Source organism: Equus quagga, chromosome 11 (assembly GCF_021613505.1).
Source record: "Equus quagga isolate Etosha38 chromosome 11, UCLA_HA_Equagga_1.0, whole genome shotgun sequence".
Taxonomy (NCBI): Eukaryota; Metazoa; Chordata; class Mammalia; order Perissodactyla; family Equidae; genus Equus; species Equus quagga.
The window spans coordinates 100,858,050-100,874,165 of NC_060277.1; the positions used below are offsets into that span (position 1 = coordinate 100,858,050).

A 16,116-nucleotide genomic window follows, 5' to 3' on the forward strand; every position below is an offset into this window, starting at 1 on the left:
AAAGCTCAATTGTGTTGGAGTCTAATTATGCAGTTACGCTCTCCTGAATTCCTGTTCCCAAAGTGGTATGCAGTTACAGTGAGCAGACTTACACTGAGAAAGTGTGTGTGTTTAGTTTCAGAGAAGCTGCCAGATCGAAACCACAAATATTTAAGGTGGTCAGGCAGGAATGGCCTTTTGAAGCCCTGAGCGGCAGAATGTTGGTATCAAGGTTTTGAAAACTGTGCATTCTCTTTTTACGGAGCTGTTTTCAGGAGCCTTGGCATTTCACTGTTTGTGTACTGTGTGTGGAACGGAGGACTCTATAAAGTTGGTACATGGAAGCCAAGTTCAAGCTGCTCTCTGCCAGGCAGCTCTGGTTTCATGTATTTCATGTCTTAGGATTTTGTAGAGAATGTTATTGTGGGCTTGCTTTACTTTTTACAGGGAATATGGATAGTATCTGTCTAAATAATGTAAGCCCTTATAGAATTAGAATTTACGGAAAAGAGGAAAGAACAGTGACTTTTCCCATTCACCTATGCCAAGTATCCATTTTGGTGGGCTGACTCTCCCTTTGCTTTGGAAGAGTGGGGACCAGACACCTAACCCTCTTCCCTCTTACTTCCAGGAGGGCAAAAGAAGAGAACTGTAGATTAGAATCTACTTCCCTTTGAAAACCTTCATGTATGGATGCTGGTGGGGATGAGTATCACCCTAAAAATGCCTATGATTCCATATGATGGCAGCAGCTTAGGTCTTACCAACCTGGAGGTCCTGGTTTCTGATCTTGACCAGTCTTTTGGACTGCTTTTGGGGCTTTTGAGTGGCATACCACGAGGCCACATACAGAATTTACTTCTGAGCCTGATCCTTTTCTAACAGTGTGCTAGGGACATCTGAGTGGTTTCCTGGTATTTTATTGAGAAAGGCTGGCCCCTTTTGAACTGTTGCTGAGGTCCTGATGAAGGGGGTATGATTTGCTCTTAGAAATTAATGGAAAGCCATTCTCTCAAAAGGCTCCAGGAAACACCCATATCTAGATATCACCAAACATTATCACTGCTTGGGACAGTTGACTTGAGGGAAAAAATATAGGGATTATAATATGGATGGATTTCCTGGTGGATATAAACTAATATATTTAGCAATATAATTTCCAAAAATAGGGGCTGGCCCCGTGGCCGAGTGGTTAAGTTCGCGCGCTCCGCTGCAGGCAGCCCAGTGTTTTGTTGGTTCGAATCCTGGGCGCGGACATGGCACTGCTCATCAAACCATGCTGAGGTGGCATCCCGCATGCCACAACTAGAAGGACCCACAACAAAGAATATACAACTATGTACCGGGGGACTTTGGAGAGAAAAAGGAAAAAAATAAAATCTTAAAAACAAAAACAAAAACAAAAATGAATGATGGTGATGGATGAAGGAAAAATTATGGACAAATTATTTTCCTGAGATGTTAGGCTTTGTGTGAAGAATAGATTGTGGTTTATAGTAATATTCTATCAATTTTGTCCAATAGAACTTTCTGCTATAATGGAAATCTTCTATACCTCTATTGTATAATGCAGTAACTGCTAGCCACATGTGGTTAGTGAGCACTTGCAATGTGGCTAGTAGGACTTAGGAATCAATTTTTAATTTCATTTTATTTGAATTAATTCAAATTTAAATAGCCACGTGTAGCTAGTGGCGACCATATTGAATAGCGCAGTTCTAGATGATGAGTGCTTTTATGCTGCCCACTGATTTGAGCCAGCCTGGCACAGAAGAACATTAAAGAAATTATCTGGTCAGATTCCATTAAAATCCAATGGCTTAGATCCCTCTTTCCTGTGGCTTATTGCTTCTTCCTCTGGTTATACCACTTCCCATTCAAGGAGTAGGGAAGATGTGAAAGACCCACACACTCTTCCTCTCAGCATGGAGGAGGGCAAGAACTGTAGAGGCTCCATGGCTGAGTGCTGCTACTCCACCACTCACTAGTCAGATTTTGTCCAACCTATCCATACTCAGAGATGAAGGTGGTTTTAATACGCATTTTTCCCCATCACATTAAGCATCTTTTCATGTGTTTATTAGCCATTCATAACCCTTCTGTGAATTTTCTTCTATCATATCCTTTGCCTGTGTTGCTATTGAGTTGTCTTTTTCTTATTGATTTTTCCAAGTATTTTCTCCAAGTTTGAGATTTGTTTTTTACTTTGCTGATAGTTTATTTTGCCATCAGAAGTTTAAATTTTTGTTGACAAATCTGTCTTCTTTCTTTTTTGTCTTCTGTATTTTATGTAATGCTTAGGAAGACCTTCCCCAGTCCAATATATATTTTTAAATCCTATATTTTCTTCTGTATATATATATCCTATATATATATATATATATATATAGGATATATATATGAGTTTCTGATAATCTCTTGTGTTTTGTCTATCTCTTTGCTTATTTTTGTTTTAATTATTTAAGTTGTAGAGTATTGGGTTGAACCCATATGAAATTGCCACTTTTGTACAAAAATTGTTGACTATCAGCAGTAGCATATTATTCAACCCAATACATTCATTAAAACTTTTTATTATGATAATTTCATCACACACAAAAGTGGAGAGAATATTATACCCATGGACCTGTCACCCAGCTTCAACATTATCAACATTTTGCCAGTCTTGGTCATCTATCCCCACTTTTGTTTTTTTTATTTTTTAATTTTTTTGAGGAAGATTAGCCCTGAGCTAACATCTGCTGCCAATCCTCCTCTTTTTGCTGAGGAAGACCGGCCCTGAGCTAACATCCATGCCCATCTTCCTCTACTTTTTTTTTTTTTTGTATATATGTGGGACGCCTACCACAGCATGGCTTGCCAAGCAGTGCCATGTCCACAGCTGGGATCCGAACTGGCGAACCCTGGGCCGCCAAAGCGGAACATGCACACTTAACCGCTGTGCCACCAGGCTGGCCCCATCCCCACTTTTAAATTTTGCCGTGACATTTAATGACAAATCATTTTAGCGCCTCTTTGAATAAGTTCCAACTCTACCCTCTGTAGAAATTGTTCTTTGAACTGACCTAATAAGTCTCACTAGAAAAGCATCAATATCAACACTGCTTACATGCCCACATGTGTCACTGCTCATGAAAACTGATCAGGCATATAACCAACTCAAGGGGAATTCCTGTGCTTCTCAGTTTGGGGGTTATCAGTATTGAGATTCCTGTGGCATCTCAAAAATGAACAGTGGAAAAGACTTTTCAAGTCCTGGAGTTGAGTCATTTAGGAGTTAAGGCCATGTTTTCAGGACTGCTGCTCTAATCTCTAGGTTTTCTTCCTACAGAGAGTATTTGGAATGTACTTTTTAAATCCAGGTGTTCTGTTAATGGTACTGAACTGTCATTGACAGAAAGATCCGAGATGAAGTGGTAGAACAATGGTTGGGATTGAGCAATGCTTGTGGGTACTGTTAGCAAACCTGAGATATGCTCAAAAGAAAGGTGAAAAGGTAGAGAAGAGAAGAAAAAGAAACAATAGAGAGAAAGGCAAACTATGTGAAAGAGAAAGAGAGAATCCTATGTTGAGAAGAGAAGGAAGATATCACTCAGAAGCCATAGCTTTCTAAACCCTACATTTGAAATATACAATTAACCACACTTCCTATTCCTTTTCAGAATTATAGCGTTCAGCCGGCCTGTGCGATATGAAGATGTGGAGCACAAGGTGACAATAGTGTTTGGGCAGCCTCTTGATCTACATTACATGAACAATGAGGTAAGAAATTAGATGATGTGGAAACAAGGTGGGGACAACTGCCTACCTTTTTTCTCTCTGCTTAACTAAGGATTTCCTAGTTTGTTCTTCTAATATCATATGCAGGTTTTCATTTTCTGCAGCCTCTTTTCTTAATTCCAATAACTCTGAGATTTCTGTTACTAGGTGGGAGATTACATACTATTTCCCTTCCCCCTGCTCACTCAGTGCTGGTAGCTCTAATAGTCCGTGGTGGAATCAAGTATGGTATCAGGGCCAGGGCTTATATTGTCTCCTTTATATTTTGTAGGTTATCTTTTTCTTTCCAGCATAGCCTTAGCAAGAAGTGTAGGGTTCAGCAGGGGGTGAGGAGGTGTGGAAAACTGGTGGGTAGATCATTTATTGACAATCATAAATGCTGGATTCTCCTCTTAGAGTTTAACTCCTGATTGTACCTTGTTTCAAAAGTTAGCACCTACTTCAATGATTTCTTTCTTTTTTTTTTTTTTTTTTTGAGGAAGATTAGCCCTGAGCTAACTGCTGCCAATCCTCCTCTTTTTACTGAGGAAGACTGGCCTTGAGCTAACATCCATGCCCATCTTCCTCTACTCTATATGTGGGATGCCTACCACAGCGTGGCTTGCTAAGCGGTGCCATGTCCACACCCAGGATCCAAACAGGCGAACCTGCGAACCCTGGGCCTCTGAAGCAGAATGTGCGAACTCAACCACTGCACCACCGGGCCACCCCTCCAATGATTTCTTTAACTCTTCCTCCTCCTACCCCCCACCCCAATAGTCCTTATTTATTCATACTTTGAACATCACCCAGGAAGGAATTCGTTTGAATGTCAGTCACTTGGCCACTTTCCTAGCTCCAGGAAAGGTACTAGAGGCTGCAATCTGCTTAGGCTGGTGCTTTGCATTTGTCTGCAAGGCAATGTGTTGGTACTTAGTAAAGAGCGTGTATCATGAAGGAGTGGAGTTGGGGAGCAAAACAAGAGAACTGGGCAGCATCATGGCTCTTTGAGAGTCAGGTCCTTATTGTGTAGTTTAATTTTATTGTTTGAAAAGTTAAGAATTTCGTCCATAGTTTGGAGCTGAAATCTGTAGGGACTGAGATTTATTGGCTAAAAACTGGCTGTCCCCTTCATACAAAATGCACAACTGCAGTTAGATATACTGCCAAATAACTAACAAAAATAAGACCATCTGATCTTTTGTTTTTTGGACAAATTTTAGAAATATAGCAAATTTGGAAAATAAACACTAACTCTATAGTTAATAAATAATACAGATAGAAGTAAAGTATGTTAACTAACACATTTTAAATACAGGGTAGGGGAACCCCCAAAATATAAATGCCAAATCCATAGAAATTTTAAAAATTGCAGCTTAAGCTTTAGTAACTACAGAAGAAAGTGAAGCTAGGGGCCGAGTGGTTAAGTTCACATGCTCTGCTTCAGCGGCCCAGGATTTCACCGGTTCGAATCCTGGGCACAGACATGGCACTGCTCATCAAGCCATGCTGAGGCGGCATGCCACAACTAGAAGGACCCACAACTAAAAACATACAACTATGTACTGGGGAACTTTGGGAGAAAAAGGAAAAAATAAAATCTTTAAAAAAAAAAAAAGAAAGTGAAGCTAAAGTCAGCTAGCTAATCAGCATTAAAGAAAAGGTGTTCTTTAGTTACTAAAGACTTTTCTGGGTGATTTAGTACTCATTTCTATTTCCATTAATATTTCCATTAAGAATTCCAAATGTCCCAAAATCCATTTTCAAGCTCTTCTATCAACAAAATGATTGCCCAGAATGTTGGGCATTCCTTTATGCCAGTGTTAGTGCAGATATTAATTCTAAAGCCAAATATGAATAATTTTTATTAATTATTTTAGATCATGCATGTCTTTCCGTACCCTGCTAATGTTGATGCCCAAGAATTGACTAATTTATATTTTATTTAAAATCTCTCAACCCCTTTTTCTTTTCTTTGCCCTCTAAACCCTGCCCTGTCAGGATTTGAAAAACACAAATGAAAATCTGTTAAGATTTTATTTTATTTATGTTTATATTTTTGTAATAATAGCTTTGTTGAGATGTAATTCACCTACCATAAAATTTACACTTTTAAACTGTACAATTTGTGGTTTTTAGTATATTCACCGAGTTGTGTAACCAACACCACTGTCTAATTCCAGAACTTTTGCATTACCCCAAGGAGAAACCCTGTACCCGTTTGCAGTCACTTTTCATCCCACCCTATCCCCAGCCCCTGGCAACTGTTTATCTACTTTCTTTCTCTCTGGATTTGCCTATTCTGAACATTTCATATAAATACAGTCATACAATATGTGGTCTTTTGTGTGTGGCTTCTTTACTAAGCATAATGTTTTCAAGGTTCATTATATTGTAGTATGTATCAGTACTTCTTTCCTTTTTTTAAAAAAATTTTTTATTGAGTTAATGATAGGTTACAATCTTGTGAAATTTCAGTTGTATATTATTGTCTGTCAGTCGTGTTGTAGGTGCAACCCTTTACCCTTTGTGCCCACCCCCCACCGCCCCCTTTCCCCTGGTAGCCACTAATCTGTTCTCTTTGTCCACAGGTTTAAATTCCTCATATGAGTGGAGTCATATAGAGATTGTCCTTTTCTATCTGGCTTGTTTCGCTTAACATAATTCCCTCAAGGTCCATCCATGTTGTTGCAAATGGGACGATTTTGTTCTTTTTTACGGCTGAGTAGTGTTCCATTGTATATATATACCACATCTTCTTTATCCAGTCATCTGTTGATGGGCACTTAGGTTGCTTCCACATCTTGGCGATTGTAAATAATGCTGCAGTAGACATTGGGGTGCATAGGACTTTTGGAATTTCTGACTTCAAGCTCTCTGGATAGATGCCCAGTAGTGGAATAGCTGGATCATATGGTAGTTCTATTTTTAATTTTTTGAGGAATCTCCATACTGTTCTCCATGGTGGCTGCACCAGTTTGCATTCCCACCGCCAGTGTATGAGGGTTCCTTTTTCTCCACAACCTCTCCAACATTTGTTGCTATTTGTTTTAGTTATTTTTGTCATTCTAATGTGTGTAAGGTGATATCTTAGTGTAGTTTTGATTTGTATTTCCCTGATGATCAGCGATGATGAACATCTTTTCATGTGCCTATTGGCCATCCATATATCGTCTTTGGAGAAATGTCTGTTCATGTCCCCTGCCCATTTTTTGATCAGGTTGTTTAATTTTTTGTTGTTGAGTTGTGTGAGTTCTTTATATATTATGGATATTAAACCTTTGTCAGATGTATTACTTGCAAATATTTTTTCCCAGTTAGTGGGTTGTTTTTTGTTTCAATCCTGTTTTCCCTTGCCTTGAAGAAGCTCTTTAGTCTGATGAAGTCCCATTTGTTTATTCTTTCTATTGTTTCCTTTGTCTGAGAAGACATGGTGTCCAAAAAGATCCTTTTAATACTGATGTCAAAGAGTGTACTGCCTACATTTTCTTCCAGAAGGCTTATGGTTTCAGGTCTCACCTTTAGGTCTTTGATCCATTTTGAGTTTATTTTGGTGAATGGTGAAAAAGAATGGTCAATTTTCATTCTTTTACATGTGGCTTTCCAGTTTTCCCAGCACCATTTGTTGAAAAGACTTTTTCTCCATTGTATGCCCTCAGCTCCTTTGTCGAAGATTAGCTGTCCATAGATGTGTGGTTTTATTTCTGAGCTTTCAATTCTGTTCCATTGATCTGTGCACCTGTTTTTGTACCAGTTTTGTACCATGCTGTTTTGATTACTGTAGCTTTGTAGTATGTTTTGAAGTCAGGGATTGTGATGCCTCCAGCTGTGTTCTTTTTTTCTCAGGATTGCTTTAGCAATTTGGGGTCTTTTGTTGGCCCATATGAATTTTAGGATTCTTTGTTCTATTTCTGTAAAGAATGTCATTGGGATTCTGATTGGGATGGCGTTGAATCTGTAGATTGCTTTAGGTAGAATGGACATTTTAACTATGTTTATTCTTCCAATCCATGTGCGTGGAATGTCTTTCCATCTCTTTTGTCATCCAATTCTTTCAGAAAAGCCTTGTAATTTTCATTGTATAGGTCTTTCACTTCCTTAGTTAAATTCACCCCAAGGTATTTTATTCTTTTTGTTGCGATTGTAAATGGTATTGTGTTCTTGAGTTCTTTTTCTGTTAGTTCGTTATTAGAGTATAGAAATGCTACTGATTTATGTAAATTGATTTTATACCCTGGAACTTTGCTGTAGTTGTTGATTACTTCTAAAAGTTTTCCAATGGATTCTTTGGGGTTTTCTATATATAAGATCATGTCATCTGCAAACAGCGAGAGTTTCACTTCTTCCCCTGCATTTGGATTCCTTTTATTCCTTTTTCTTGCCTGATTGCTCTGGCCAGGACCTCCAGAACTATGTTGAATAAGAGTGGTGATAGAGGGCATCCTTGTCTCGTTCCTGTTCTTAGGGGGATGGCACTCAGTTTTTGCCCATTGAGAATGATGTTGGCTGTGGGTTTGTCATATATGGCCTTTATTATGTTGAGGTAGTTCCCTTCTATCCCCATTTTGTTCAGAGTTTTTATCATAAATGGCTGTTGGATCTTGTCAAATGCTTTCTCTGCATCTATTGAGATGATCATGTGGTTTTTATTCCTCAGTTTGTTGATGTGGTGTATCATGTTGATTGATTTGCGGATGTTGAACCATCCCTGTCTCCCTGGTATGAATCCCACTTGATCATGATGTATGATCCTTTTGATGAATGCTGAATTCAGGTTGCCAAAATTTTGTTGAGAATTTTTGCATCTATGTTCATCAGTGATATTGGCCTGTAGTTCTCCTTTTTCGTGCTGTCCTTGTCAGGTTTTGGTATCAGCGTGATGTTGGCCTCGTAGAATGTGTTAGGAAGTGTTCCATCCTCCCTAATTTTTTGGAATAGCTTGAAAAGGATAGGTATTAAATCCTCTCTGAAAGTTTGGTAGAATTCCCCAGGAAAGCCATCTGGTCCTGGGGTTTTATTCTGTGGAATGCTTTTGATGGCTGTTTCAATCTCTTTCCTTGTGATTGGTCTGTTCAAATGCTCTGCTTCTTCTTGAGTGAGCTTTGGGAGATTGTAGGAGTCCAAGAATTTATCCATTTCCACTAGGTTATCCATTTTGCTAGCATATAGTTTTTTGTAGTATTCTCGTATAATCCATTGTACTTCTGTGGAGTCTGTTGTTATTTCTCCTCTTTCGTTTCTGATTTTGTTTATTTGAGCTTTCTCTGTTTTTTTCTTTTTAAGTCTGGCTAGGGGTTTGTCAATTTTATTTATCTTCTCAAAAAACCAGCTCTTTGTTTCATTGATCCTTTCTATTGCCTTTTTTGTTTCAATAGCATTTATTTCTGCTCTGATTTTTATTATTTCTCTCCTTCTGCTGACTTTGGGCTTTGTTTTTCTTTTTCTAATTCAGTTAGGTGTAGTTTAAGATTGCTGATTTGGGATTTTTCTTGTTTGTTAATATGTGCCTGAATTGCAATGAATTTTCCTCTTAATACAGCTTTTGCTGCATCCCATATGAGTTGGTATGGCATGTTATAATTTTCATTTGCCTCCAGGTATTTTTTGATTTCTTCCTTAATTTCTTCAATGATCCATTGCTTGTTCAATAGCGTATTGTTTACTCTCCACATCCTTGTGCCTTTCTCAGCTTTTTTCTTGTAATTAATTTCAAGCTTTACAGCATTATGATTGGAGAAGATGCTTGTTATTATTTCAATTTTTTTAAATTTGTAGAGGCTTGCCTTGTTTCCCAACATATGGTCTATCCTTGAGAATGTCCCATGCGTGCTTGAGAAGAATGTGTGTTCTGCTGTTTTTGGATGAAGTGTTCTGTATATGTCTATTAAGTCCAACTGTTTAACTTTTTGTTTAGCTCCACTGTTTCTTTGTTGATTTTCTGTCCGGATGATCTGTCCATTGATGTGAGTGGGGTGTTGAGGTCCCCTACTATTATTGTGTTATTTTTGATATCTTCTTTTAGGTTTGTTAATAGTTGCTTTATGAACTTGGGTGCTCCTGTGTTGGGTGCATAGATATTTATAAGCATTATTTCTTCTTGATGTAGTGTCCCTTTGATCATTATATATTGGCCCTCTGGGTCTCTCTTTACCTGCCTTATCTTGAAGTCTGTTTTGTCTGATATAAGTATTGCGACACCTGCTTTCTTTTGTTTGCTATTAGCTTGGAGTATTGTCTTCCACCCCTTCACTCTGAGAGTACTTCTTTCCTTTTTGTGGCTAAATAATATTCCATTATATGGATATACCACATTTTGTGTATCCATTCATCTATTGATGGACACTTGCATTGTTTTCACTTTTTGGCTATTATGAATAATGCTACTATGAACACTTGTATACAGATTTTTATATAAACATATTTTCAGTTCTCTAGAGTATATATCTAGGAGTGGAATTGTGGGTCTTATGGTAAGTGTATGTTTAACTTTTTGAGGAACTGCCCAACTTTCCCGTACTGGCTGCACCATTTTACATTACTACCAGCAATGTCTGAGGGTTGCAATTTCTCCACATCCTCAGCAACACTTATTTTCTGGGTTTTTTGTTCGTTTTTTAAATTATAGCCATCCTAGTAGGTGTGAAATGGTATCTCATTCTGGTTTTGATTTGCATTTCCCTAATGACTAGTCATGTTGAGCATCTTTTCATGTGCTTATTAGCCATTTGTATATCTTCTTTGGACAAGTGTCTATTCAAATCCTTTGCCCATTTTAAAAATTGGATTATTTGTCCTTTTATTGTTGAACTGTAGTGTTCTTTATATATTCTGGATAGTAGACCCTTATCATACGTATGCAAAATTGTAGCTTGTTTTTTTTAAGTTAAAACTTGCTCCAGTAATTTCTTTATCTCCCCCACCCCCCGCCATCTCATGCAATAGTCCTTATTTATTCCTACTTTAAATGTTACCCAGGGGCCAGCCCTGTTGCTGAGTGGTTAAGTTCATGCACTCCACTTTGGTGGCCCAAGGTTTTGCCAGTTTGGATCCTGGGTGTGACCATGGCACCGCTCATCAAGCCATGTTGAGGCGGTGTCCCACATAGCACATCCAGAAGGACCTAAATCTAGAATATACAGCCACGTACTGGGGGGCTTTGGGGCAAAGAAGAAGGGAAAAAAAAAAAGAAGATTGGCAACAGATGTTAACTCAGGAGCCAATCTGTAAAAAAAAATGTTACCCAGGAGGGAATTCTTTTACAATATTATATGATTTGCAAAATTTTCTCCCATTCCATGGGTTGTCTTGAAATTTTATTTTAAATACTGTGCTTACTGTTTGTTTTCTCCTGGCCTAGGATTTAGAGTTCTCATCTCTTTGTATTATAAATTGGGAACTGAAGAAATTAATTGTACTTTTGCTTGATTTTGTGTTGGCCACAAATGTATAAGATCTGACATTTGCTAGGTCCTAGGCATAGCATACTTTTGCATCTTTTAATACTAAGTACTCATACTGTCCTCTGCTTTTAACAGCAAGTGAGACTTATCCGTACCCTCAAGGACCTTCTCTTTAATACTTCAGTGGAATGAAAATGGAGGAGGTAGTTTTTGGGTTCTGGTCACTGATTTTTACCTTTAAACATTAAGATATTAAACCCCATTATGCAGTCTAAATTGGAGTTCTTGAGCCAGCCCCAATGGCCTGGTGGTTAAATTTGGGCACTCTCACTGCTTTGGCGGCCTGGTTTGGCTTCCTGGTCGCAGAACTACACCACCTGTCCATCAGTTGCCATGCTGTGGTGACTGCTCTCATAGAGAAACTAGAAGGACTTACAACTAGGATATACAATCATTCGCTGAGACTTTGGGGAGAAAAAAAAGAGGAAGATTGGCAACAGATGTTAGCTCAGGGAAAATCTTTCCCTGCAAATAAATAAATAAGTAAATAAATTCGTGTTCTTATTTGAGTAGCAGTTTTCATCTTCTGCCTGCCCCCTTCCTCATTCTGTGCATTTTTCCGCTTCTTCTGTTAATGTCAGCACAGGTGGGACATGATTTTACTTCTTAATTTGGGAAGAAATGTGGGGGCTATAACTGGGCTTTGATGCTTTGAGGTAAAGGGTATTTTTAGAGAGGAAGGTCCTCTCAGAAAACGTCTTAACACAAAGTATTGGTATATGCTATAGCATGGATGAACTCAAAAATTTTAAGCTAACTGAAAGAAGCTAGATGCAAGGACTGTGAATTGAATTGAATATGTATTGTATGATTCCTTTTATACGAAATGTCTAGGAAAGGCAAATCTATAGAGACAGTAAGTACATTAGTGTTTGCTGGGGCCTAGAGGTGGGAAGGGGGAATGACTATAAAGGGGCACAAGAGATCTTTTTGGAGCCATGGAAATGTTTTAAAATTGGATTGTGGTGATGGTGGCACAACTGTAAATTTACTAAAAATTATTGAATTGTATACTTGAAAGAAAAAGAAAATATCTCTGTGGTTTCAATTAGATCTTTTAAGACCCCGTGGTTTCCATTGGGATTGTTTTCCTGCCACCTTATTTTGATTTTTTATTTTGCTTATTTTTGCAAACTAAAGACTTATATGATTTCCTTTTTTCTGTGTGCTGTGTCACAGCTCTCCATCCTGCTGAAGAACCAAGATGATCTTGATAAAGCAATTGACATTTTGGATAGAAGCTCAAGCATGAAAAGCCTTAGGATATTGTTGCTATCCCAGGACAGAAACCATGTAAGTAGTCCCTGTCATGGCCTGGCAGCTGAAGACAAAGCTTGCTGTTCTTCAGGAGTTCGCCTTGCTTCCTTGACACAGTTTTGTGTTCCTCAGTCACTGCTAAAGCGGGAACATAATTGTGGCTCAGCCCACTGTGTCAGTGGCCAGCTGGCCTTCTGCATTTGATTTCACTGTGAAGCCAGATCATCAGTGTTAAAGTTGAAAATAAAGGTTACTTGGCTCGTGGTGTGGGAGGAAGGAAAATATTTTATGATAAAGAAGAAAATGCTTTTTCTCTACATTTAGATTTGGACCTGAATGAAAGATTTGATTAGTGTAGGGGTGCTGATTAGCAAAGGCTGTCAAGGATTTGAGACTACCATGCTTTGTAAACCCAGATCCCACAACTCCTCAGCAACTGTGCCCTTCCCTTGGGACACATGTAGGAAACAAACTTTTCCTTCTGTCCAATGGAAAATAGGCCACGGGCTGGAGGGCCTCTTGTAACTTATCAGCTGTTGCCTTTCCAAATAGCAGGCAATCTACCATCAGAAGTGAGGAATTATCCCTTATGCAATTTCCTCTCCTAAAGGGTTCCTGGGGGCCTACATTTCACAAGAATGCTTGTAATCTGGGTCTGTCTTCTAATCACTGATTCCTCTACCACTTTTCTTCAGAAGCATGTTCCTAAAGGTTTCTTGACACTCTTTCCTTTCCTTATGCTTGAGAACAGCCAACTGTGGACAGCTGTCATTGCTGCATGAGAACTATGGACGCACCATACCAGGACAGAGTTTAGATGGAATGGTGCTCATGCTGACCATTTATTTTTAAAGAGACTTATGGCGTTGGGCTGTCCTATTGATCAGGGGGAGGCACAGGAGAATGCAGTTAGGAAGCCTTGGAATAACGAAGACATTTTCTAATATTATAGAAATGTCCTGTGCATGAAGATTGGTCTTCTGTTTCCCAAATGTCTTTTTTTTTTTTAAAGATTTTATTTTTTCCTTTTTCTCCCCAAAGCCCCCCGGTACATAGTTGTGTATTCTTCGTTGTGGGTTCTTCTAGTTGTGGCATGTGGGACGCTGCCTCAGCGTGGTCTGATGAGCAGTGCCATGTCTGTGCCCAGGATTCGAACTAACGAAACACTGGGCCGCCTGCAGCGGAGCGTGCGAACTTAACCACTTGGCCACGGGGCCAGCCCCCAAATGTCTTTTTTCTGGATGCGTTTTGGGAAGTATTCTGAAGTAAAGTGTATACTTTATTATTTCCTTTCTCTGTTCAAGTTACTCAGCTGCTCCTTATAGTCCTTCTTTATCGCCTATCATATAAGATCTAAATTTAGCCTAGCATCCAGGGTTTTTCACCAACTACCCTTGCTTTCAACTCCCTAGTCTCATCTTTCCACTTTCTTCAGCATACTCTCCCCATTCTGCAGTTCTTCCTCCTTCCTCTGCCAGAGTATGGTTATCATCTTTTTTTTTTTTTTTAGGATCTAGCTAGATTTATTTACCTACTACAATTTGGTCAGTATTTTTGACTGAGGCCATTTTGATTATTCCCTATCCCGTTAGTCATTGGATATATTTTGCACACTACTTTTTAGGTTGCTTGGTAATTACCCTGTAGTTGTTGCCTATTTGTAAGTTTTATGCCTAAAGATTAAAAGCTCCTTGAGAGCAGGAGCCGTGTCTTATTGTTTTGGAACCCTTCCCCACCCATCCTCTTAAGAAAACATAGTGAATGCTTCTTAAATTGTTAGCAAGAGTCAAGCACAGATCATAGTCAGCAGACCCCTTCCTTACTGAAGAAGCTAGAATTGGGGTTTGGTTTAATAATATGATTGCTTGACTGAGAGCTAGCATCCCTAATTGTGATCCCTCCACTCCCCTGATGAGAAAGTATAGAAAACTGCTTCTTTACATCTGCTTTCCTATCCATTAAAGGGTGCACGTGGCTGCAGATACTGCTGCAAAACCCAGAGCTGTTTGAAAGGTGTCTGAGCTTTGATATTGATGGTATTGCTTTAGATGTTGCATAAAATAAATGCCACATTGATGCCTCTTTCTAAGGACCTATATATATATATTTTTTTTTTCTTTTTTTTGGTGAGTAAGATTGGCCCTGAGCTAACATCTGTGACAGTCTTCCTCCATTTTGTGTGTGGGACACTGCCACAGCATGGCTTGATGAGTGGTGTGTAGGTCTGCACCCGGGATCCAAACCCGTGAACCTCAGGCTGCCAAAGCACAGTATGTGAACTTAACCATTACACCACGAGGCTGGCCCGTCTCAGGACCTATATTTCGAAAAATTGTCCCATGGCCAAGTGGTTAAGTTTGTGTGCTCCTCTTCAACGGCCTGGGGTTTCGCTGGTTCAGATCCTGGGCACGGACATGGCACTGCTCATCAGGCCTCGCTGAAGTGGTGTCCCACATACTACAACTAGAAGGACCCACAACTAAAATATACAGTTATGTACTGGGGGGGTTTCGGGAGAAAAAGCAGGAAAAAAAAAAAAGATTGCCAACAGTTGTAATAAAGTCAATATAACTTTTTATAAAGTTTAAAAAAAAAAAGGACTATCTTATATAATCTTATCACCATAACACATTTATTGATTGATTTAATTTTTGCATATGTCGTTCTAGTCTTTGGCCGTATGAATACAAACTTTAAGTGTTGTTATGGTATTCATACAATTTTCTAATTTATTTTTTCGCTTAACACTGTCATGCACATTTTTCTATGTTATTGTATAATCTTCATAATTGTAATTTATAAGGATGCTTAATTTCCTTGAGTTGGATATACCATAATTAACCATTTTTGCTACTGTTGGGACACAAACTGCTCCTGTTTTTTGCATTTATAAAAATTTACGTTTAAGGCTAACATTGGTAATAGCGGTGATGAAATATTTCCTTGGGAACTTCCTCTGTTAGACTTCAGGCTTCTTAATAAACAGAAGTATCATGATCCAAAATTGCTATTGTACTTAGGAACACCACCTCTAGAACAGTGCTTCTCTAACTGTCTATGATGAAATATTAGTTTTGTTCTTCTAATTTCCAATCTGTCATGGGCCAATTTTTTTTTTAAACACAAAAACTGAAAAAGAAGTGGAAAAGTAAACTAGGCACATACAAAGTACGAATCCACAGTTTTTATTGTTAGATTCAATAGACCTAAAGTCACTCTGCCAAATTCCTGTAAAAGTTTTTAAAGAGTTACTCTCCATTTCTGTGTTTGCCTTGTTGAGGACTAGTCCACCACAGATTGTGGCCTGGCATCAGCCCACAAATCACACTTTAAGTATACTGCTCCAGGGTACCATATCGCCCTGGTCTTCATCCCCTCCTGCTGATAACTGTCAGCCACTTCGTTTCTCTACTTAGTTGCCTCCATTTTCAGTGACCTATTGCCTGATGATCCACCTTTTGTTACTACCTATACCTTTATTTCCCTTCTTATTCCTCTTTTTCAATGTGCTATCTCTTTCTTCTCTCTGGATTCCTTTTCTACTGATCCTTCTATGACAGCTTCTGATCTTTCCTCTGTTTCGTCCCTCACCAGGGTATGAAGTCATACCCCTCCCACTTCACCTAGCCACAGCCATGTCTTAGGCCTCAATATTGTTCTT

General features: G+C 38.8%; 1 protein-coding gene across 5 annotated transcripts in view; it reads left to right on the top strand.

Annotated features, from left to right (window-relative positions):
• The window catches only part of MAP3K3 (mitogen-activated protein kinase kinase kinase 3), a 65,783-nt gene that overhangs the window by 22,151 nt on the left and 27,516 nt on the right, over window positions 1-16,116 (top strand). For all 5 annotated transcript variants that reach the window (XM_046677624.1, XM_046677626.1, XM_046677625.1 and 2 more), the window contains 2 exons: window positions 3,642-3,741; window positions 12,378-12,491. In XM_046677624.1, the coding sequence (XP_046533580.1) occupies window positions 3,642-3,741; window positions 12,378-12,491 (214 nt within the window). The remainder of the gene's footprint in view (window positions 1-3,641; window positions 3,742-12,377; window positions 12,492-16,116) is intronic.